Genomic DNA, 26035 nt, shown 5'->3' on the forward strand with positions numbered 1-26035 from the left:
TCCCTGCTCCCAACTAACTCCTCCTTCCTTCCCTCCCCAGCCCATTTTTACAAAATGTGAAAAAAAAAACCAAACCCTGTATGCCTACTGATGATGCAAATAGATGGAGAGTGGGTGGTGGAAGCTAGAATGGGTGTCTTATCTGTGTTTGCAGGATCTAGTCCCAGAGGGGGTGGCCACCATGCCTGTTTTGGAGGGATAACAAAATAGCAACAGCATTTTTTTTTCAGTACTGAGGGTCAAAACCATTTGTCAATTATTGAACTTGTTCTTACTTATAAATTTAGCAGGTTAGATAAAATGGGTCTAAAGGCTCTTGCAGTCCTGATATTTTGTGGTTCTTCAGCATCTTGGGCAAAAAAAAAAAGCCACCAAGTCATTTGAAAAAAAGCTACGAGGAAAAAGATTTGGTTATAGTTAGATAACTAAAACAAAAAAAAAAAAAAGAAAAAAAGAAAAATTGATCATCACACGTTTATTCATGCCATGAACGTTTGGTAGGTCCAGACTGTGGGCCAGGTGCCTGGGAGGCGAGGGGAGGAGAAAGTTGAGGGAGGAATGCGGGGTTCTCCCACCTGCCAAGATTCAAGTTGAACCTCTTCTGAGGAGTTTGTGCTAATGAAGTTTAGAAAATATGTTTCCATAGCCCTGAGTGAGGAAACAGCTTTGCTTAGTGGACCAAATAAGTAATCAGTCAGGAGCAACTCGGTGGTCTAATCCATGTATGCGGCTGCTGCAGCGGTGTCGTTTAACCTCTTCATGCCTCAGTTTCACCAGGTGCACCTGGCAGATAAGCCCAGGTTGCAAAATGAGGTGCTTGGAAACATGAAGAGCCAATCGGGAAAGAGTCAGACGGAGATGCTTCGAGGTACTGGCGCGGGGAGAGGCTGCGAGCAATTCCTGAATTATTTTTTTCTAAGGTGAGTCAGAAAACAATCCGTTTACTTATTTATCGAATTGTGTTTCTCTGCATTTCAATTTTTTAAGTGCTTGTGTCAAAAGAGACATCAGAAAGGAGTTTGTTTCAGATATTCACTGAGTGAAGCGGTTGATTGAGGGGAGATACTATCTTTGATTCTCTGCTATTGTGTGTTAGGAACTCCTACCTGTATATCTCATTTGACATTCACAAAAAATCCACCTGGTTGGTGTCATTAACCCCAATCCTAGTGATGAATAAACTGGGGTATCAATGAATTATATTAACTCAGTGGTTCTCAAACTTGGCTTCACAGTGGAAACACCTGAAGAGTTTGATCAATGGACTGAGGTTTGGTCCCACTCCAACACATTCTGATTTAATTGGTTTGGAGTACAGCTTGGGCATAAGGGGGTTTTAAAAGCTCCCCAGGTGATTTTTTTTAAAGTGCAGCAAAGTTTGAGAACCACAAATAACTTACTCAAGATTACAGATCTAAGGTGGCAGAAAAGCTGGTTCTGCTGAGCCCAGGGCCAGCTTCTTCCTATCTGGAATTATTTTTGCCTGAACTGGCTCAAATCTTCTGAAGACACTTTCATCTCTGGCCTAAAAGGTTGGTCTGAGAAATAAGCAAAGACTCAGTAACATGGTATTTAACAGGCATCCAAAGTCTATAGAAGAAAGAGCAAAGAGGCTTGGGACAAATTTGCCTGGCTCTCAGGGGCCATTAATGAAACAAAAACAAAGGCAGTTTTGAAGAGTACGGATTGGATTGAGAGGGCTTTCACATGGCGTACCAGGGCACCTGGAGAAATAAGCACCTTTCAGGCACAAACCTATCACCCCAGCAGCACTGTAATGGAAATGGCTCAAAGACCACCTTCACTGAGGCAAATTAATGAATCAAGCCAGCTGCCCTGAAGTTAACACTGAGTGTATTTAGACCTGGGGTTCTCAAACGTCTGCCAGCATCAGAACCACCTGGAGGGCTTGTTAGGCCCGAGGTGGGGCCTGAGAATTTGCATTTCTAACAAGTTCCCAGACGCTGCTGCTGGTCTGGGGGGCCGCGCTTTGAAAACCGCCCATTTGGATGGTTGCCTTCTCCGGAGGAACACACGGTGTTGCTGACATTCAACCATTTAACTGCTCGCTGGATGCCTAGCACCTGCTTCACCTCTCTTTCCCCTGCAGGGAGCTTCAACTACAAAACTGGCACATGAGGTGATGGCTCCCAATTCTGGAACACTCAGTAAGTGTATGGAGCACTGTTCTTACACACCCCACTCACCAACTGCAATACCACGAGGAGACGGTCCCGCAATCTCACCCTCGTTCTAAAGATGAGAAAACAGCTCGAGAAGAAAATAGCTTGCCAAAGGTGATACAGTATCAGGACAAACCATGAAATGGCCGCTATTCACCCTTTTTTCAACTATAAAAATGGCAATTTCATATGGCTCCTCTGTTAGCAGGGTCTGTCTAACCTCAGTAGGTCTGATTCCAAAGCCTAAACTTTTAACCCAAGTCCTCTGTCTCCTCCCAGTTAGGATGCTTTCCTAGGCCATATGTCTTATTGATCGACAGGACCAAAATGTTGAGACGAGATCATAGGGGTGAAGCCACACTCTCCAGGCAAGGACTGGTCACTGGCCCTTGGCTAGCCATCCTCATCACTGACCGCCTCTCACCTGCAATAAATTGTACTGTATAACTCATCCAGAGCAAGTTGTATCCCAGATGGCGTGGCTGACCCTGAAGGTGACAGCCCCCGCCCCAGGCCCCTTGCTAGCTCAGCTGCAGTCCTTCCTATGATACAGGGTCTTCCCTGAACACATCTCGTCATGCGACTCGGTGAGGGAAGTGAGAGACATAGGCAGTGGCTCTGCTTTGGGGATTGGAGGTTCCGGAAAGCATGGCATCAGAGTCACCCAGCATCTCAGGGCAGCCAAGGCAGAGTCGCTAGCACCCAGTTCTGGGCATCGTAGGAGCAGGGTGACAGGAGGAGGTGGCAGTGATGATGACTCCTCTAGAACAGTGGTTCTCAGCTGGGGGCAATTGGCAGTATCTGGATGATTGTCACGACTGGCACTGGGGGATACTATTGGCATCTAGTGGCTGGAGGCCAGGTGCACTTCTAAACACCCTGTGATGCCCAAGGCCAGCCCCTGTAACAAAGCATTATCCAGCCCTAAATGTCAGTAGTACTGAGGCTGAGAACCCTTGCTCTAGAATCGTATCATATATGGCTGGGTATTTCCTGTGGCACCGCTGTTTCTGGTCATTTTACATGGAAACCGGGTTGTTGGGTCTCTTTGGCAATTCTATAAGCCATCTGTACCCTGCAATAAACCCTTTTCTTTGTACGTTAGTTGGAGGAATCACAACTAAAAAAGACAGCCATGGGGAAGATCAGACTAGAGGATGAAGAAAGAATTAGCTTGTCCCCAGAACTGAGGGCTGGGGGAGGATTTCCAAGTACAAGTATTATCCAGGGCAGCGCAATTCTATCAAGGTAATGTGTACATCGTCCATGTACAACATGGACATTGTTATAACTCTCTAATCTGAGTAAATCTACATCTCCCAATTGTCTTATGATTGCTAACAGTATGATACACATACTTCCACATGACAGCAGCATTTTTCATCTTAATGTACTTTCTGCTAAATTGTCATATGTGTTAGCACTGGGGCGGAGCCACAAATGAAGGGAAACACAGGAGCAAGGATAGATACCCTTTGCCTGTCTGGTGTATTCCAAATTCACAGTAATACTCTTAGCCATAAAGTCAAAACTTATCCAGAAATTGGCTCAAAAGAGAGCAAGCTGTATCCCAGAAAATGTGAGCACATTTTCAGAAGGACACAATGGAATCCTACTCGAGTTCTAAGACCAAGAACACAGATGGTTCCCTTTACCAGTTCTGTAATTGAGAATGATAACCGCATCAAGCTCACCTTTATAAACATTAAATGAGATCATCACTTAGGTACCTAGCACAGAGCCTTGGCACGTTGTAAATGTTCAATAAATGTTAACACCCACATTAAACAGTAATATATCTTGGGACCCACTTTGGCCCTCAGCTAACACGTCAGTAAGGACAAGATAATAAAGCTTGTGAATGTGGAGGTCTAGAGAGTTCTTGGGGACTTAATAGGTGCTCAGTAAATGTCAGTTATTGTTCTCTTTCCAAGTGCTCCCCTCTTTTCCCATCCAACTGTGACATCCCCAGTGCTTGGTGCATCTCCCACGGTGGACAATGGAGCAGGGCGAAGGTCTCCTGCCCGTGACACCTGCCCACTACCAAGGTCCTGTTTCCTGTTTCACCTCTCACCCCCTGCTGGGCCCAACTCCAACCCCCCACCTGCCTAACAGACTCTGTCTCCCCCTCCACTCCTGTCCTCCCATATTGACAAATTTGCAGCCAGCAGATTATAGACACAGTGTGAGTGAATCATTACCACCTGCTAATATTTTTATAGAATTTCATAAACTTGGTCATTCATGAATCATTTACACTACTTTATTCCAGTGAAGAGTTCACAAATCACTCAAACACTGGCAAAATGCATAATAATGAGTAATATTTCAGGAGGCTTTGCATTAATATGTCAGCTTCCAATACGGCAAGAGCTAAATTATTTTGCCAGGTGCCACTTCGGGTCAGAAGCATGGGAAGCCCTTTGGGGGCTGCAGCAGGGAGAGTGGGCAGGTGGCCGTGGGTCTTGGAAAAAGACAGTATTTAAGAAGAAACAGATCATCCAGCGAGTCAAATCCCCTTCCAATAAGTGGAGTTCCTGGGAAAGAGGCCTAGGAATTTGCAGATTAGACATCAGAGTCTAGTTGGAGGTAAAATAGGAAGAAGTGTTTCTTAGTAATTGAAAATTCAGGGCTTTAGAGGTGGAGAGAAACAATATGGATCCCAGATTCAACACACACCAGCTGGGAGACCCTGAAAAAGTTATTTAACAGTTATTTGCTTATCTATAAAATGGTGTTAACACCTACTTCTGAAGTTTCTTGTGTGAAATGGATTAAGTAAGACAATGTATATGAGTTGTTTAGCACAACATCAGCCATGTAGAGTTCAATAAACAGTAACTTTAATGATGATACACATTCAGGGGCTCAAGGACAAATTTATCTCAGACTATTTCTTTTCGTGCAAATCTCTGAGGCTTAGTTCACAATGCTTTCTTGTTGGATTTGGAAAATGCTAGCACCATAGCATGAACTTGTATGTGAATAGCACTTAACCTTTAAAATAAACAACAACAAAATTCACCCATGTGCTCTCTGCTTTTTAAACTTGCAAGAGGGGAAAGTAAAATGTGGGAATTGGAGACCCAGGATTCTGCTCTTTGAAGAAGCAGATCTGCAACCAACCACAATGCCCACCAGGGACAAGATGGACCTAACTGCACTAAGACAGTAAATCATTTCTAAATAGGTGCTTGAAATGAAGTGGATTTGCAACTTTCTTGTGCCCAAAGTATATTGAGAAGGCAGGAACCCAGTTCTCATTAAATCCAGAAATAGCAGAACCAAACACAGAGTAATAGGTAGGGACCTTCCTCAGCAGGGACACGAAGGAAACAGGACAAAGACTAAATTGAAGAGCGAGAGGCATGGGGGACCTGGCATTAGAAACTGGGTCCTCGTGAGGCTGGTGAAGAGTGGCTCAGGCCAGGCTGCCGTTTGGCCGCTGTACCCCTGGTACTCCTTTCAGACACTGTATGCCCGCCAAGCCCCAGCAGCCTCTCCACTGGGCACATGTGGCCCTGCGCCAGGGGTAAACCAAGACGAACAAGGAACACGGCACAACTCCCTGGCATATCACCTGTACACAGTGGCAAGGAACTTAAATCCGTTTATTTTGAAACAAAGCCTACGCATTAAAATGAAAGCTCCATGAGGGCAGGGAACCTGGTGCGTCTTATTTCCCATTATATTCCTCATCCTGCAGGTCCTCAATCAAATATATTAAGAATGAATGAATTGATGAATCAATTGATATGCTATGGAGTACATTATGAAACTACAAATAAACTCAAGATTATTTAAGAGAAGTTCATGCTTGAGATGGGAAGGCTGGGCCACCACCAGTTTTCATTTACCTCCGTTGCCTTTCTCCTCACTAATTCTCACTCATGTGGTAAGACTGTATGGGGCTTACCATGTTCCTGGTACTATTCCAAACGCTTGACACGCATTAACTCATTTAGTCCATTAAATCCTATGAGATCAGTATTATTATTGTCCCCATTTCACAGATGATAAAATCAAGGCAGATACCCTGCCTAAGTTCCCATAGCTAGTCCATAAAAGCTGTGCTTTTAATTCAGCCAGCATGGCTACATGCAAAATTATGTTTGTAACTGCTACATACTACATGGCCTCACTTTAAGGAAAAATACGAGATGCTCTATGCTACAGACCAGACTCTATTTTACTAGCTGTTTAGCAACTATTAGTTAGCAAAAACTTGTCATTTCATCTTTTATTGGACTGGCCAAAAAGTTCGTTCGGGTTTTTCTGTAACACCTTATGGAAAAACCCAAATGAACTTTTTGGCCAACTCAATACAAGCATTAAAGGTGCTAGTACTATCCCTATTTTATGGATGAGAATCACAAGATCAGAGAGGGTAAGTGGGTTGCCCAAGATCACACAGCTCAGTAAGCAGCAGTGCTGAGACTTGAACAACAATTTTCTGACCCCAGAGCCGTTGATATTAATCACTATTATCATTTACATAAAAATAAAAGTGACCCAAATTAAAAATAAAAAAATAGTGGGGTTTTCTACTCAACCCTGCCCTCTGATACCTTTGTGAGCATTAGAAAGGGGCTGCCCTCTCCCTGTGGACACAGCCCTGAACTGCAGTGCAGCTTTTGGCGAGTAAACTGGGGGCTGGATCAGGCCTTTCTCATCCCTCAGCCATCCCCCTTGTGCAGTAAAATCCCTGCACAGCTGTACCTGACAGCCCTGCATTCAGCTTTCGGAAGCCAGAGGAAAGGGACACTTCATGAATCAAAAATTCTCCTTAAAGAAAATCTCTGACTGGTATCTTTGACAACATCAAAACCAAGCCACCTGATTGACCAAAGGCCACCTTCTCATCACTCCCACTCCCTATCAGTACTTGAATGTTGGTGTTTGAGTTCTTCCCACTGTAACTGCCCCAAGGCATCTTCCCCTCACTGTCCCTGGAGATCAAGGTCATTGCCATCTAAGGAGAATGTTCACTCTGAGGTGGACCCTGGTTTACGGAGCCCAGAAATCTCTCTCTGAATGTGGAAGGACTCCCAAAAGGGTGACGAAGTTTTAAACCACCTTTGGGTCCCACAAACATCAGAGAGGATCAATTAGCCACGCATGCATCCAAACTCTTGTTCAGCTCTTAAAATAGCTCCTACGGAGTCACCCCAAGAAGGCATCTCTCAGCCTCTCATTTACCAGTTCTCACTCCTGGCAACCAGTTTTTTCCTGTTTCTCTGATTCACGCTAGTCCTATTTCCAGGCTACAGAACACTCCCAAGAATACTTCCGCTCCTTTATCCTTTATCTTGTACCCTCTTAATTTCCTAGGTAATTCTAGAGCTCAGCTTCCTCTAAAGAGAGGAATCTCTCTTTACTTAAAAGAGGGGCAGCAAATGCTATGAAGTTCAGTTCCTGTCAGGATAGACGGAAAAACCATGAGTCGGTGGTAGATGTCAACCTCCTCACAGTTGAAGGTAGGAAACTGATGTTAAAAACTTGTGGAACTTAACCAAAAAATTTAAATCTTTTTCAGCAAAAAATGAATAAGAGCAGCTCTGATTTACTGAATGCTCACTAGGTGCTGGGCATTGTGCTAAGAATTTGCAAAAATAATTTTATTTCATTTTATACAGTCCTTAGAGATGCTGGTACTATCCCCAATTTGTGGAGGAGAATCAAAAATCCTCAGAGAGGGTAAGTGGGTCGCCCAAGATAAAAACAGCACAGTAAACGGCAGTGCTGAGACTTGAATGGCAATTTGCTAACCCCAGAGGTCTGAATCACCATGCTATGAAATTATGAAATGTATCGTATCTTTAGTTCCTTGCATCTGAAAATTAAGAGATATTCCTATCACAGGCAGGGAAAAAGTAGAGGGCATCTACCCATGGTCTGCAGCTGGCTTGTCCTACAGCAGCTGGACACTGACAGCTGCCAGGTCACCTGTGGTCACCGTCAAGTCCAGCTGGACCTGGGAACTTCTGAGGGTGCCAACATTCAATTTCTGCAACAACCAGATTCCCTGCCGGAGGTTCACTGAGGATGCACACTGGTCACCCTTTGGCATCCTCTGACAGATGGTACCCCCTGCAGATGCTCACAGCATCTGCCTTTTGGCAAAGTTTCTGAGAGGGAGGTCCTCCCAGGACCCGGGACCCTGGAACACACTGTTCAGCATGAGGCTGGATGGGCCCTTCCTCACCCACTGCCCTGGATTTGCCTAGTATTTTAATGCCTCTAATGCCCTCTTCTATCTTCTCCTCACTGGAAACTCACAGCAATCCAGCTGGTAGCTAGGCAAGTGTTATCTGCATTTTATGGGTGGAATCCTGAGGACCAGCGCTTACTTGGTCTTCCCAAGGTCAGTATCTCATGGTGACAGAGGAGGCTAAACCCAGGGTACCCATTTCCCAGCCAGAGCACTTGACTTTCCAATGCAATGTCCCTCCACCCTCTGTCTGCAGAAAAGGAAGAATATGGAGGTTTTTTTAGGGAAGAGGAAGTAATTTTGTTGAAGTGGGATTGGGATGTTCTTACACGGTGTTTTGACAAAGAAAACCAGAGATGCCAAGTCCAGTCCTAGAAACTGGCCGCCACCCCCCAGAGCCCAATCCAGGTAAATATGCGCATGTGACGGGCAATGGTGATGGAAAGCAAACGCTGTTGACTGGGCCTCGTTCCCAAGTGCCTGCTTCCAGCTCAGTGGGCTGCATCCCACAGAGGCTTTCCCCGAAAATGGCTGGGAATCCTGTCCCATTTCTTGAAAAATGAGCTTACTGCCCTCAGAGGCTTGGGTCCTTAACACAGGCTGTGAGATGGGACTCTTGGGGGTGTCGTAGGGAGGGGATAGGACAGACCTGGAGCCTATATGAGATTTAATGCTCACCCCAATATCTGTGTGCAACTACTTTGGTCTCTGAATGTTGAACAGGTGTCAACTTCTGAAACTATCCTTTTACAAATAGCCTTTTGTTTCTCCATATAAAAGAGAAGCAAGTACATTGTAGAAAACTCAGAAAAAAAAAAATCAACACCAAATACAACCACCAACACTTTGATTTTTCCTCTGTCATGCTTCTTCACAAACATACCCATCATGATATGTGTAAATACTCCATCTGTAATGAGGATACCATATGTGTTGGTGTGTCTGTTTCCATTCAATATCTTGAAAATCTCCCATATAACTAGAACTTCTTCAAAAATATTTTAAATGGTTGTAGAAAACTTCCTTGCAAAATTGTGCCATAATTTAACCATTATATATTGCTTCATATTTAGCAACTGTTTCCATTTTAAGGATCGTGTCCTGCTATAACATCATCGTACAAAAATCTAACTAAATTCCTCCCTATTTCCTTAGGATGGCTTTCTAAAAGTAGAATGATCAGGTCCAAGGGTTTATACTTTTTTCAGCTCTTCATTATCAAGCTGGTTTCTGGAAAGCCAATGTTAATGTAAGGTTTCTGACCTCCTCTGAGATCCCCCCAGGGTCCCCCTTCTTGGCTTTTTGTGCCCAAAGTCTCGCGCAGAGCTGGGCGGCTCCGTTGATGAGATAGGGGCCCCCACTGCTGCTCTGTCAGGGTTCAATGCCACTCGGCTTCCACAGAGACACACTTAAAGCCGCACAGCCCCGGGTTTGATGAAGCACAGAAATAATGAGCTCAGTGGGAGGGAAGCACTCTTTGAAAGGCACATCTCTGCGTGTGGGGTGGGCACTCGGGGGGGGGGGGAGGAGGGATACTCACTTGATAGGTAGCGATCGTTTCTCTGTCCAAGTTCCGTGTCACAGAGACGCTACCTGTGTTCTCATTGATTCTGAAAATTCCTTTAGGCTCTTGATCCACTCCCTTTCCAGTGAGCCGGAACTTGGACCCTTCCGGTCTGTCACTATCGACTACCTGGTCAGACAAACAGAGCGACACTTAAGACTCTGGCTGGAAAACACAGAGAAAGCACAGTACAAACACACCTCAGTGACCAATCTACTAATCACAGGTGCCAACGCAGAGGTGCTGGATGAACTTGACTAAAGCAGCATCACCAAAAATAGCATCATTGTTTAACACCTTTCATCCTAATATGCAAATCTTTGTGGCTTTCAGCCGGGGAAGCTTACCAGCCCTGGGGTGACGTATAGTGATGAATCTAAGAGGGAAGTAACTTCATGAAGTTCAAGGTTGGACATTTGTATTATTTTTAACTCCCGGGAAACAGGCTTTTTTTCTGCAAGTAAGACCAAATAAGCAATGGAAAACATTTGACAGTCCTATACCGGGCAGGCATTAATCAGGGTTCTAGGTATCTACATGTATGCAGTCATCAACAGCACCACCTATGCCCTTGCTTCTACCAGGTACTAGGCATGGTGCTGAGAAGGAATTTTACACACACTTTAAAAAACTCTGACAACAATGCTGGGGGCAGGGAACGTTATTACTCATACTTAATGAATGAAATCAATGAGACTCAGGGAGATTATGCAAGCTTGCCATGGTCACAGTTATTAAAGAAACAAGGATGGGATTCAGAAGCCATCTTCCATCTCCCTAGGGGCACTGCCATGCAACACTGTCATTGCTGAATTCACTATAGGTGGTCAGCCTTGATCTGACATTTAAAGAATAAATTCAAAAGGTAAAGATATAGGAAGGCAGTTCCAGGCAGAGGGAACAGCATAGACAGGCAGCAGGCAGGTGAGAGAGCTTCGAAAATTCCAGAATGGTTTGAGGAGAGGTGAGGTTGAGAGGTAATTAGGGGGCAAATTATGTTATGTTTTGATGTCATCTGAAAGTATCCAACTAAAGAGAAAATCATAATTTGCATAGGTTAGTTCTAGAGTTCTAACAAGCATTCATGTATATTTAATATCACTTTATCATCAATACCTGCAGACATTAATTTGATTATAACACTAAAAAGGTCACTAACACAATAGACATTCAGAACAACAGATAAAAGAAAGCTAATACTGATCTGGCTGTCATCAATTTACAAGTAAACAGGCACCTATTGGAATATAGTCAACTGAGTCTGGAGGATTTAGGTGGCTGAACCAGAAATGTGCCTTCTGGTGGAATCAGGAAGAGTTGTGGTGGTGGCATTTCTGTGGGCGCCATGCCTGCAATTCTGACGTGGGCCACCAGGTGGCAGTGGTGCCTAAGGCAGCGTGAGCTTCATGGCAAGCCTCCTCTGCCAGGACCAGTGGAGTAAGAGCATGACGCAGTCCATAGGGCAGTACAGTTTTTTTCTGATTTAAAATATTCTTTATTAAAATACACTGAGAATTTTGATTAAACACCAGTTACCTCTGTTTGCATTTTTTTTAATTAACAGAAAATATCATCCAAAGCAAGACTAAAAATAAGGTATGTGGTATCTTCTGATGAAAAGAATTTTTAGTCACTGCTTGACTCGATTGAATCCAACTGACATTACCCTCACTGCTTGGAAGCTCCATGAGGTCAACAGCCTCAGCATATCGGGCTCACTGCTGGGTCCCATGCCTGGCAAAGTGCCCGGCATATGGCAGGGACCAAGGCCAATATCTGTTTAATGAGGAGCTCCACTGATTAGACAAACATATGTCTCAATCCTAGCTTGGCCAACGATCAGTCCTGTGACCTTGAATGTGATTCTGCCTCTTTGGCTCTCAATTTCCTTATCTATAAAATAGGGATAACAACACTTATTTCCCAGGGTTGCTGAGAGTTTGTTGAGATACTGTGTGCACATAGAAGGGGCTCAATAAATCAGAGCAGACAATTAGAATACTAAGATAAGAATGATAATAATAACAAAGTCATGCCACTGTTGTTAATGGGTAAGACTGACACCTCTAGGCATAAAACACATCTTAGCCACAATATAAAAAAAATCTCTTTCTAAGGGAACACATTTCCTTTTTAGAAACAAAACTCACAAAAGTCTCTGGTTTCAGGACAGAAGTGCTCTGGAAACAGACTTACTGTGGGAAGGGGCATCTGAGCCAACTCTGTTCCTCTTTGTCTCTTTCACATTTACCATCGCTCCCCTCCTGCTCTTACCACTTCAGCCCAACTTGGATTAAAACCTCTTCCTTTTGCTCCCCTACACACACCCGTGGGACAAGTCCTCTCCAAAGGCCATATTAACTAAAGGGAAATGAACATGGGAAACCTACAAAGGCTATGGAACTGTCCTGCTTCCTAAGAGTGGATTTCTGACCACACCCACTAGAAAGGACCTGTCAGGAGAAGGTTTCTGTGATCTGTTCTCCTTTCTTGACCCTTCCCTGCTCTGAAAGGGTGGGGAGCACAGCACCCCAGACCTTCTGGAAGAAACACAGTGGGAGACCGTCCTGAAAGCTCTCTTGAGGCAAACACTGCCATCCTCCCATTCCTCTACTTGCCACTCAACATGGAAAGCTGAATTCTAGACGCAGAAATCCTCCCAGGGCAACTTTTCCTCCTGCTGTAAAGATCAGGTCTGTGTCATTTCCTTTCTCTCTCTTAGAGATCTTGAACCACGTGACCTCATGGAAGCAGGGTCTTGGAGAGAACCCTGTTTAATTAGTGCTGGCTGCTGGATTTAAATGACTGATTCTCTGGGGAAGGAGCAAGACCTCTGCTCAGCAGTGCACAAGTCTTCTCTCTCTCTCTAACATTTTTTTTTAAATTTAATTAATTTATTTATTTCTGTCTGCGTTGGGTCTTCGTTGCTGCATGTGGGCTTTCTCTAGTTGCGGCGAGTGGGGGCTACTCTTCGTTGCGGTGCGTGGGCTTCTCATTGCGGTGGCTTCTCTTGTTGCAGAGCACAGGCTCCAGGTGCGCAGGCTTCAGTAGTTGTGGCACACGGGCTTCAGTAGTTGTGGCTCACGGGCTCTAGAGTGCAGGCTCAGTAGTTGCGGCGCATGGGCTTAGTTGCTCCGCGGCATGTGGGATCTTCCCGGACCAGGACTCAAACCCGTGTCCCCTGCATTGGCAGGCGGATTCTTAACCACTGCGCCACCAGGGAAGCCCAACATTTTGTTTTTAAAGGCCTGGCTTTGAACATATCAGTTGAACCTGCCTCCTGGTCCTCAGCGCTGTATCTGTTTTGAAGGAGCGCTCCTAGCCACACCAGGCACGGTGCCCCCAGACTGATGAGCCTTACAGGGCTGCCAGCACAGGGAAGTGAAGGGCCTCATTCTACCTGCAACAATTGGTCTCAAGATATGGTTCCCTGGACCAGCCTGGGCATCACCTGGGAGCTCTTCAGAAATGCAGATTCTCAGTCTCCACCCAGACCCCCTGGATCAGAAACCCTGGTGGTGGGGCCTAGCAATCTGTGCTTTAATAGGCCCCGTGGATGATTCTATGCACACCCGGGATTGAGGACCACCGATTTAGATGGATTTCAGCACCATCCACGCTCATTATGATTGGTGATGGTTTCCACCGTTACTGTTGGGAGACTTCTGCTGGAAAAAAGGCTGGGTCTGTTTGCTACCTCCCTTCCAGGCCTATTTTAAACATATAACACTATTAGGAACTCTTAAATGCCTGTTTTCTAGAACGTCAGTAAAGCAGAGTTGGTATTTTTCCAAGTCCCACATTTCCGTGTGTATCAAAGGCACCCCAGGGCATGGAGGAACCTTGGAGAAGAAAGCATGGGAGTAGGGGTCATTCTCCACGGGAAAGATGGGAGTCTTGGCTCAATTTAGATTCAGGAATTACCCAACAGCTCTCCAGCTTCTTGGTCCCCAGGTGGGGTTTCAGAGGGACCCTGGTCCACTCCAGCCTCACTGAGCTGGAGAAATAGGAGGTATGCAATGGCTGCAAAGGAGGCCTCAGCCACACATCAAAGCTGTTCCATGCAAGTCAGGTGGGTTTCCAGATGACCTTTATTATACTACGTTAAACTCCTAAGATTTGTCCAAATGCTGCTCTATGGCTGTGGCCCCAAGGCTATCATCCTTTTCTTGTTGTTTAATGTGATGGAATGTAAGAAATCCAGTGCACTCCTGCCCAGAACAAATCCTGTCATGAGTCTCTGCTCCTGCAGCAGCTGTTAACACACATTATACCATATAGCAGGGCTTCACAATTAGCTGGTCTTTCCTATTATTCTTTGTAATTCAACACTACTTTTCACAGTGGGATTTTTCTTCATTGTCCTCTGAGTCGGAATGAAAAAAAATAGCTAATGATGAGAAAGAACTTGGACGCTGGGTGCCAACACTCTGGGAAGGGCGTGTAAATAGCACACAGGAGTCCTGCTGCATACCTGGGTAGTCACTTCTCAGGCAGCAATGGGGGTGACCGGAACATCAATTGTGTCGGTGGCATGGCTCAGGTGGGGCCAGAGTCCTCTGCACCCAGCGAGGGGCAGGAAATACAGAGGCTTGGAGCAAGCAGTGATGCTTGGTCTGAGTTTTGAAGGGTGTTTTCACTGCCTACTTCCTCCAGAGTGTGGTGTATTACAGACAAACCCAGGGCCCCCCCTTGAATCCCGTTCCCACCTCCATTCTCTGCTGCGAGTAGCCAACAATACCAAGTTGCATTGTGTTTTAAAGGTATTCTATGAATTTATATACATATATACATACTCACAGAATATATAGCAATTTTGAATGTTTTTACATTTTTATAAATAGGACCATTTTGTATAAATTATTCTATAATTTTTCTATTCAATGTGGTTGGAAGTTTTATATATATATATATATAGAGAGAGACAGTATGTAATATTTTTACATATATTATTATATTTATGTAATATAAATATATTTTATATCTCATAGACAGATAGATAGATACAGACTTTGGGGTAGGAGTAACTTTCCATTTATAGAAACACTGCCTAGATAGTATAAAGTTCCCATATACCTTTCATCCAATTTTCCCTAATATTAACATCTTTTATAACCATGGAACATTGGTCACAACTGAGAAATTAACATTGATGCGTGACTATTAACTAACTAACCTCCAGATTTTATGTATTCAGGTTTCACCAATTTTTCTACTTCTATCATTTTTCTGATCCAAAATCCAGTCCAGAACCCCACATTACCTTTAGTCAGTGTGTTTTTTTTTTTTAAAACATCTTTATTGGAGTATAATTGCTTTACAATGGTGTGTTAGTTTCTGCTTTATAACAAAGTGAATCAGTTATACATATACATATGTCCCCATATCTCTTCCCTCTTGCGTCTCCCTCCCTCCCCTACCCCACCCCTCTAGGTGGTCACAAAGCACAGAGCTGATCTCCCTGTGCTATGCGGCTGCTTCCCACTGTCTATCTACTTTACATTTGGTAGTGTATATATGTCCATGCCACTCTCTCACTTTGTCCCAGCTTACCCTTCCCCCTCCCCGTATCTTCAAGTCCATTCTCTAGTAGGTCTGTGTCTTTATTCAGTCAGTGTGGTTTTTAATTGCCCATTATGGTGCTTCCCTGTAGGTTCAGACATTTCCTTAATTGTGCTGACATCATTTTTTTTCCCCTATGGAAAATGTATTTGATACATCAAAATGCCATAGTCGCCAAGTTCTGTATATTCTCTTTACTATAAGAACTTCTAGTTCTGTCCTCTGCCAATCTCCAGTACCTGTAATTTAACTCAGATCTCCACTAGAGATTTTTGACTGTTTTGTTGTCAGGGCCAAGAACACACACAACACTCACAGTAAGTTTTCAGCAAATATTTGCATACCAAGTAAGTAAATGAATGTTACAGTGGTCTCCTAACTGGCCTCCATGTTTCTGATTCTCTCTTTTCCCTTCCTGTCCTAATTGCAACCAGAACGGTCATTCCAAAATGCAAACACAAATCTGGCCAAGACAGTTCTCAGATTAAAACTTTCAATGTTTCCCCATTGCTCCCAGATTAAATTCCCCCAGGGCCCTCCTTGATGGGCCTCCACCTGCTTCTCCAGTTCTATCTCTTGCCACCATGAGCCATGGGCCTTCTGAACTTTGCCCACTTTCTCTGGACCTAGGTCAGCTGGACTCCTATCCCCCGTCCTGTCTGCTAGAGCCCCTCCTGGTCTTCCAGGACTCGGCACCAGGGATTGCCTACTCACTGGAGCTTCTCCTGACCCTCTGCCCTGCTCCAGGGAGACCACCTCATCATCGGGGTCTAGCCCTGCTCACCGCTGAGGTCTATTAAGGCACAGAGAGCAGAGGGCCTCTTTGTTGGGGGTGGTAATTGTCTCTTGGGCTATTTATTTCTTATTCTTTTAACATTTCCTGGGTTTGGAACACATAAGACACCTGATTAAAGCTTTGAAAAAAAGTGCAACTTTGTTTGCATGTTTTTATAAGATCATAAAATGCTTCATAAACTCACAAATTAAAGTCTGTTGTACTTTTTTTTTTTTTAATGTGGTCACTTTACCTATGCAACCTCAGTATCTTCTCATTTCTCTTTTTACAAATCCCCAAAGTTAACTTCCCAGGCAGTGGTAATGCCCAGGAGTCATGAAGGGACCTAAAACGCTTCCCCATCCTTATAATCTGCAAAGGGTTCCCTTGTGTGAAGACCCTCTGTCTAAGCACACACTGTGCTCGCCGCACAAAGCAGCTCCAACACAAATACCCCAGCACTTCTGCCCTGTCATAGCCAACTAAATTAATGCTCTAATTCTACCTATTTAGAAAATCAGGAGATACTTATTTTCAAAGGATAAAGGACTCTACGTATATAAGCAATATGATCGAAAGGATGAAAAATTAGAAAATAATCAGCCCCCGCCCCCACACATTTCCAAAGGGAATAAATCACATGTGAATAGTATAGGTCTTTGGGGGATGGAGGTAGGGGTGATATTTTTTCCTTCACTCTAGAATATTTTTGGTTTCATAAAATGAGCCTATATTACTTATTATACAGTTAAAAACAACAAAAAAACTCAAAAACAAAACAACTTTTTAAAAACATGTAAGAGTAATTACTGGAGCTTGGTGTATATGCTAATTTAGAAGTTGTTTTCTACTTCATGTTAAATAGGAAAAAACCCACTTATTGCCTTTACCTATAGTTATTAGAAGACATTTTTTTTTTATTGGTAGGTTGGTTCTCTAAGGTGATTTGTAAGCAGTAATTAATTCTCATCTGTGGTTTAGTCTTTGACATGCCTTTGAACTTGAAGACACTTAGCCATTCAGCAGTCTGGGCAGCTGTTAGATCCATGCCCGTCTCTCACCCTCATGCTGCTCAACAACTTTCAACCCTTAGGTTATAAATTAGCAAGGGGGACTAAGGAAAACCCAGGGCCAAGAGTTCCAAAATACCTGGTGGAGAAGCATAGAACCAACACTCTGGCAATCCACCGGAGGAGGATGATGGCTAGAGACCAACCGCACAGACCAGGGGTTCTCATACCAGCAGGGCTGGCTGTGTTCACCGCCGAATTCAAATGGTCTCCATCCTCCCATGGAGGGTGCTAAGGTTAAGGGCAGGATGGAGCACTTGGGAAGGAAAATCAAACTCCAGTAACACATGATGAGGGGAAATCTGAAAACACTACACTTACCCTTCATCTATCAGCACTATCATTGCACCAGCTTTGTTTCCCTTCTTTTATAAGAAAGGCACTTAAGATTATGCCTAAGCACAGCTTAAGCTGAGTTCCATAGGATTCAGTGTTTAATTGGTGGGGGTTTTTTGCATTATTTTCTGATAGTTTTAATTTTGTGGTTACTTTCTGTAGGCTGTAAAATTTTTTTTAATGAGAGTATTTCTTAATTTACAAGTATTTCTAACATTTTAATTATTTATTTCCAACTTGTCACAGAATAATGTGGCTTATGAAATTTCTACTCTTGCGAGTTTTTTAAAAATTTATTCACGGTCAAGTGCAATATCATCTTTACTAAATGATCCATTGACACATGGAAAGAATGAGTATTCTGCAGCATTATTCACAATAGCCAAAAAGTGTAAGGAACCCAAGTGTCCAACAATGGATAAATGGATGAACAAAATGTGGTATAGGCATAAAATGGAATATTATCATTCAGCCTTAAAAATGAAGGAAATTCTAACACATGCTACTATACGGATGAAGACATCATGTTAAGTGAAATAAGCCAGCCACAAAAGGACAAATATGTATATTTAAATACACATATTTACATACGTAATTGGCACAATGCTGCTCTCACTGAGGGAACTCGGTTTATACTTGTTAGTGTATTCCAAATTGATACCACCATTCACTCAGCCTGATGGTCTGTTTCTCTCCCATGATTTTAATAAGATGTTTCCTTCTTGAGTATAATTTCCTCTAACATATTATCTCCCTCTACCTTCTTCTCTTCTATTCAAAATATTTACTGACCATTCACGAGTTCCAGAGTGTTCAAGGGCCCGCAGTTCAGTATACTCTATGAAGCCCACATTATGCAACATGGGAGATGTGCTGAAAGAGGCCACAGCAGACCAGAGACAGAAGTCATCTTTGGGTCATTCAGTCATTGTGCCTTACTTGTCTGGGGCCAAAGTCCATTCACTGCCCATCAGTATCACACTTCTGCATCTCTTTATTGTCCAAGAGAATAACTGGGATTCTTATGTATCACTTCCTGAGTTTCTGGTTTCTTAATGCAGACTGTGAGTTTCAGCCTCCTGCTCATTGGGCCCCTTGACTTTGCCTCCTGTGTTTCTACCAAAAATCAAGATGGTCCCTTGGAACGCATAGTGAAAAGTCTAGATTTTCTATACCTGTTGTCTCTTCTATTTATGAATCAGATTTATGGTAGTGGGAAGTAGTCACTGAGGCTGTTCTTTAATATTCTGGCTCCTCTTCTTCCGGTCACATAGTAGGACGATACTTCCCCAGTCACCTGAAGTTGGCTGTGGCCATATGACTTGCTTTAGCCAATGAAGTGTGAGTGAAAGTGACATGTGTAACTTCAGCTAATTTTGAGTAAAAGCTTTAAGAGCTATGATGTGCTTAGCCAGGTTCTTTTTGCCCTCTCCAAGGTGACCAGCTATGTTCCAAATAGTGGTGACTTCATCAACCTAGATCCCAAAGAAAGAAAAATGACGAGGTGCAGAGCCCCCACCTAACCCTTCAATGGACATGGAGCTTGGTTAAAACTTTTTTTTTTTTTCTTTTACTTTGATCAACTGAAATGGGAGTTGCTTATTACCACCGTTGAACCTAACCTATCCTGACTAACGCACAGAGTGCTTAGGACAACAGGGTTTGCAGCTTGGAGCTCACTAACAATGTGGACATACTGGGAGTCATGTGGCCTCTCTGAGCCTCATTCCCATTCTCTGCCAAATGAGGGAAATAATGCCTATCCTAAAAGGGTTACTGTGGGTAAGTGATCTGAGAGATACCTAATGCATTAGTACATAAACCTACTCAATAATGTAAGGCAATTGTTATTTTTATGATTATTAAACGGTGGTGATGATGATGACTATGACAGAGGCTACCATTTATTGAAAAATAAGACTCTGCCACACGCTATTCTAAGCATCTTACATACATAAGTTCATTTAATCCTTACCACAATTCTATGGGGTAGGTACTGATGTTAATCCCCACTTTACAAAGAAAGAAACTGAGTCACAAACACCTTACCAAAGTCAGCTAGATAATGGCCTTGCATTTGAATCCAAGTATCCAGAGCCCACGGCCTTAACCCCCACTCCACGTGGCCAACTGATCAAAGTCTGCTGGGTTGTGCAGGAGTGCCCCAGGAGTAGAATCAACAAAGCACTGGAACCTGGCACTGTTGAAAGTGCTCCTGGTCTGGACTCCTGCTGACACACCCACCCTGTGAAGACTAGGAGCAGAGATACTCATCTTAGGCCACGCTAAGAAGAGATACTCATCTTAGGCAGAACCAAGATTAAGGACTTCCAAGTCTCAATTTCCAGATTTATATGTACCCAAGGGGTCACCCATTTCCTCTGTACATCAAATTCCCGGCAGGAATATCTTTACTTTCTCATACTCTCTGAGCTTTGGCATAGTAATGGTGCAATTTGGGGGGTTTTGCATGCCTTCTGTCATGTAAAAGGATAATAAATTAATCATGCCCTTGGGCACTGCTGAAATACACATACTTAATCTCTTACTAACTTGCCGAACTTTCCTTCCTTGCCACTGCTCTGCTCCTCTCCCTTCCATCAGTTCAGATTTTTACGGTTCCCAAAGAAATATTAAACCAAATATTTATGCACTCATCTGAACCACAGTTCAGAGAAAGCAGTGTAACAAAATCAGCATTATGAACCTGGAGCTATTCCCATTTGGAAGTAATAAACACGAACAATTGAACAATTTCTCCCCGGAAATGCGTGTTGGCTGCCCTTTCACTGAGAATTTCAACGCTTATTCTTGTTATTCTTATAATTCGGGACAAATTTTAATGTTAAGTCTGATGCTTGGAAACACAAGCAAACATAAATACAATTTCAATCATTTTCAACTGAAAGCCTGACATTCTATTCTGCTTTGCATGTGCTTCGGTTAGAACCTGTGTGAGCCTTTGAAGTGCCTCATCCCCTGAAGCACCTACTCTCTCTCACAATCTGATCACACCTGATTAAAACCTTTCAAGGGCCCCCCTACACCATCACTTTCAGGGAAAATTCATGCTCCCTCAGAAACGCATTCAAGGCTCTTTATAACCTGCCTTTGCCTTCAGCCTCAAATGTCGCTGAGTCCGCACACATCCCCCGATCCTGTTTTGCTGTCATTTCCCCCGAAGTGCCATGCTTGGGTCTACCGCTGTTTCAACCCTGGGCTTACTTTCTTCTGACCCATAGGCTCTTATACAAAAGCAGAGCCTGGCCAATCTGATCATCTCTTTGTGGATCCTGGGATTGGGACAGGAAGAGACTGACTCAGTTGGCTGAAGGCTGTGGACCCTTAAAGTCTTATCAGCTTGAAAGCTGAGTCTACCATCTTGGGGAGACCCAATTGGGCCATAAGTGCAGACCTTGACAAAGAAAATAGTCTACTTGGAAAATTAAAAAAGAGAGTAATGAATACTTGTGTGTATGTGAAGCCACATCAGGCTCAAGCATGGCATGTGTTACCACCCTGCATCTGATAAATGATCCACTGCAACATGACTTAATCTCATGCCTCAGCCTTGGTCTCCACATTACACTCTTAGACCAAAATATCACAGTCCCCTTTCCCAGTGGTGTCTGGTGAATGGCTTTAATTCACCAGGATCCTACTAAATGGATACCTGTATGGCTCATTTCATCATTGTCTCTCAATTCCTTAATTACATTGATCTCTTCAGAGAGGACTTCCCTGACCACCTTATTAAAAAAAAAGTCTCCCCTCCCAACATCATCCTCTATAACCATTTTGTTTTTCTTCACGGAATCATCACCTGACATAGTTATCTGTTTTTTATCTTTCTTTACCATTAAAATATATGCTCCAAGGTATCAGGGACTTTTGTTTGTCGCTGTGAACAGTGCATGGTGAATAATAGACATTTAAATACTTTGCAATAAATAAAGAAGTTATGTAAAGGGACGCTGAAATGAGAGACTGTATGGTCAGAGGGAAAAGAAAATTATAAAAGTTCATAAATCAGTGAACTTGCACAGCTACTTTGGTTTCAAAATGGCTTATCAATTTCTGGTAAGGACCATCTCTGCTTCTTGGGCTTGAGTTCTGAGGGGTGCTCTGGTACCCTCCGAATAGCGTCACCTCCTACTTAAATGATCCCCATGAGACATCCATGTTTCAGAATAGAGCAGCATGCTCCCTGAAAGTTAAGAGGCCCGTGGATGCGATGGAATCAACGTAGGTAAACACCTTTCTTCTTCCGAAGCTTCCGGCTGCCTAAACTATGGATTCTCCAAGGGAAGCCCAACAAGAGAGGATCATACAAACTGAGTCAATGAAGGCTTTGGCAAAGCATTTCAGAAGAGGCACAATAAATGGAAAGAGCTTGGTGGAGTGTGTGTATGGGCTTCACGCTCCTCTCAAGTCATGATAACAAATCCTCTAAACAGCCATGGGTCAACACAACTGCCCAATTACTGCCCTGTGGGTGACAATTCCTAAACAGATCATGTTGTGTGCAGTGTTCTATCCCAGGGATACATGTGAGGTAGGGACCCATGAGGGAGCATGTATTTGAGAGAGAAGCCAGGTGGTCTGTTCTACAGAAGATGAACACAGTGGAGCCCCTTAAGTGATTGGAAATGTAGAAAGATGGTGGCAGGAGGCACAGTTTCGGGCATCACCTAAATACCCACAGAAGAGATTGGTTTCATTTTGTTCTTTTGAAAAAGCCAAGATACAGAACAGACAGATTTCAGCTCAAATGAAGGAAAACGTCCAGAGGTTAAAGAGCTTTAGCTGATGGCATGGGCAGACTGGTGATGGAGAAGGCTGCCACTGCATGTCCAAGCTCACACCCCACCTGGTAAAGAAGGTAGAGAGGTGATCAATGTCAGACACTCTGAGGTTGTTTCCTACTCCCAGCTGCTGTGATGACTTGAGTCTGAACTTGGAGCAGCTCTGAGCACGTGGGGATAAGCACTCTGTGAGGCAGGCGAGGGATGAGGCGCTATCTAGGGACCTCTGTTTAAAACCAGCTCAGCCACTTTCTACCCACTGGCTGGACAAGGATTCTCTTGCATTCCCTGGGCCTCCATTTCTCTAGGTGCTGCGCAGGATCTATCACTCCTCCCTCTGTGGTGCAATGGTTTAGAAAATGGCTTCTGGGTCAGTTTGAACTCTGGCTCTAATATGTCCTTGGATTTTGACCTTGAGCAAATCTCTTCACCCATCTGAGCATCAGTTCTCTCTTCAGCTAAATGAGGACGATAGACCCACGCCCCTGAGGTTCTGGTGAGTAGAGAGTACTATGGCTGGCACACAGTAGGCACTCAATCAATGTCAACAATTATCATCTGAATACATCTAACTACAACACCATGTCAATATCAGGATGACTTTTAATAATTATAGAATTATAAAATAAATTACTAATTTTAATAATTAAGAGGATTTTAAAAAACCTTCAAGTTGTATCCTAGGTAATAACTGCTTTCACTGAGGTCTTATAAATGTCAGGTACCATGCTAGAGCTTTATGTGCATTCTACCAGGGAGGTAACTATTATTTCTGTTTTAAAGATGGGGAAAGTGAGACTCAGTGAGGTGAAGTCAATTGTCCAACAAGGTTACACAGCTGGCTTGGGGACAGGACGGGACATGGAAACTTCTGAGCCCAGCTGAGTTATTCCAGAACTCCAGGTGTTGGTCTGACACCAGCTCCTGGCTGCTCGGTTTCTCATGGCTCAGCCAGATGCCTCCATAAGGAGCAAGGCTGGTTGTTCCAAGGCTGGGACTGGATTATGAAAGGCCTTCTTTGGAGGGCTCCCGTTCGACAGACCAGCCTGCTCAGACCCCACGCCACGTGGCACAGTGTGTGCTCCCTGTTACACGGCCCAGGGCCCCGGCCCATATGTGCAGATGCACGTGCTACACGATGGAAAATGAATGTCTGCACAGTCCTGGGGCTTTCTGACTTGAAGCCAAACAAACTTACCCAGGCTCATTTGTCAGCTGCCTTAACCCCCCTCCCTCCCAGCCTAGCTCATCCCTCCTTCCAAGTTCCTTACTTGTTATAAGCTTATCACAGAAGTAAATCAAAATGTTCTCAAGAGGAGAAGAAAAGATAAAAGCAAAAAATGCAACATCCCCAAGAGAGGAATATTTTTTATAGTTCCACAACTCTAGCAACTCTTTCTTAAAAAAAAATCCATTATTTAATTTTCGTACCCTGGAGGTGCTAGTCATGAATAATGGCTCCTCTTCTACCTTCTAGTATTTCTAAAATATTAATACTGGTTGGATACCTCCCCTAAGGGGAAGCAGGAGGTGAATCTTTTATAGGCTCCTGAGCCCTGTTCCCATACTATGCATTTATGCGATTACTACCAATCACATGCTCTGGGCTTTTCAAATTATGTCTGCACCAAAGGATGGAGGCCACACAGTGGGGTGGAAAGGGTAAAACGTGTTGCTAAATAGTCCCTTTCTCATTATTTTCTTCATCTAAGTCTTTACTCTTTTATTATCCATCAAGATGCACCTTCTCTACACCAGACTTGGGCTATGAATCATAAATAGAAACTACAGTGAGGCATCCAACTTCATAGCCGCCCCCCACCCCGCTCCATCCAGGTCAAACGTCCATCAAGGCTAACAACAGTTCATTACATCTTTAGCTGCAAATTGTCAATGTAAAGCTTTGAACACTGAGTCCCAACCTATTTATTCTTGAGGTCAAAATTTTATGTCTGTGCGTGTGGTGTGTGTATGTGGGACTGATCTATCTTTATACTCAGGGTTTAAGGGAAGAAGGAATAAGGAGACTGTTTCAGAATAAACTAAAAACAGTACTGTAAATTGTTGTACTTGGCAATGAACTTTTTTTTTCAGTGAAAAATCAGGTCTGTTTTATTCCTCTTTGTAAAACTAACACATGCACACTAGGAAAAAGCTGGAAAGAAAAACCAAGGTAAAAGGTAGAAAAACAGATATTTGATGATGACGTCCCCCCTCGATAGTTACAATTATTTTAACATATCAATGACTCCCTTCCAGTCTTTTAAATGCATACAACTGCATAAATATATTTTACTTAAATATTTTTTACTTTGGGATAACTGTAGATTCACATGCAGTTGCAAGAAATACCCTTTACCCTGTTTCCCCCAAGTGGTACCATTTCATAAAACCGTAGTACAATAGCACAATCAGGATATTGACATTGATGCAATTCAGTGATCTTATTAGAGCTCCATTTTATTTGTAGTCATTTGTCTGGGTGTGTTCATTTAGTTCTATGTCATTTTGTCACATGTGTAGGTTTGTGTATCCATCGCCACCATTAAGCTACAAAACAGTCCATCACCGCAGGGACCCCCATTGATGTTTTATAACCATGCCCTCCTCTCCCCCATATACCACCTCTCCCCCACATCCCTAGATCCTGCAACCACTAATCTGTTCTCTGTTTCTATAATTTTGTCATTTACAAAATATCATATAAATGAATTCATTCTGTATGTAATGTTTGGGATTGATCTTTGTCACTCAGCATGATTCTCTGGAGATTCTTCCAAGTTGTTGTTGTGTATCAGTAATTCATTAATTGTATTGCTGAGCGGTGTTCCATGGACCAACATATGGACCATAGCTTAACCATTCACCTGTTGAAGGACGTCTGGGTTCTTGGCAGTTTCTGGCAGTTACGAACAAAGCTGCTACGAGCTGCTATAAACATGTGTGGACAGGTTTTTATACGAACCTAAGTATTCATTTCTCTGGATAAATGTCCAGGAGTGCAACTGTTGTGTCCTACGGTAATTGCATGTTTTACAACAAACTGCCAAGCTGGTTTCCAGTGTGGCTGTACCATTTCACATCCCCATCAGCAGTGTCTGAATGTTCCAGTTTCTTGCATCCTCACCAGAATGTGTTGTAGTTACTTTTTTTTAAAATCCATTCTAGAAGATGTGTACTGATAGCTCATTGTAGTTTTAATTTGCATTTCCCTCATGGTTAATGAGGTAGACTATCCTTCCACGTGCCTATGTGCCATCTGTATATCCTCTTTGGTGAAATGTCTGTTCATGTCTTTTGCCCATTTTCTAATTAGGATGATTGGGACTTTTGCTGTTGAATTTTGAGAGTCCTTTATATATTCTAGATGCTAACCTTTTGCCAGATATGCAGTTTGTAAATATTTTCTTTTAGTTTATAGCTTATCTTTTCATAGGCCAAAAGTTTTAAATTTTGATAAGGTTCAATTTGTCAAATTTTCCTTTTAGGAATCATGCCCTTTGTGTCAAGTCTACGAACTCTTTGCCTG

General features: G+C 43.3%; 1 protein-coding gene across 1 annotated transcript in view; it reads right to left on the reverse strand.

Annotated features, from left to right (window-relative positions):
* CDH13 (cadherin 13) overlaps nt 1-26035 on the reverse strand; it is a 1030117-nt gene that overhangs the window by 481746 nt on the left and 522336 nt on the right. The window contains exon 5 of the mRNA XM_061172291.1: nt 9935-10087. Within this exon, the coding sequence (XP_061028274.1) occupies nt 9935-10087 (153 nt within the window). The remainder of the gene's footprint in view (nt 1-9934; nt 10088-26035) is intronic.

This window comes from Eubalaena glacialis, chromosome 18, assembly GCF_028564815.1.
Source record: "Eubalaena glacialis isolate mEubGla1 chromosome 18, mEubGla1.1.hap2.+ XY, whole genome shotgun sequence".
NCBI classification, from domain to species: Eukaryota; Metazoa; Chordata; class Mammalia; order Artiodactyla; family Balaenidae; genus Eubalaena; species Eubalaena glacialis.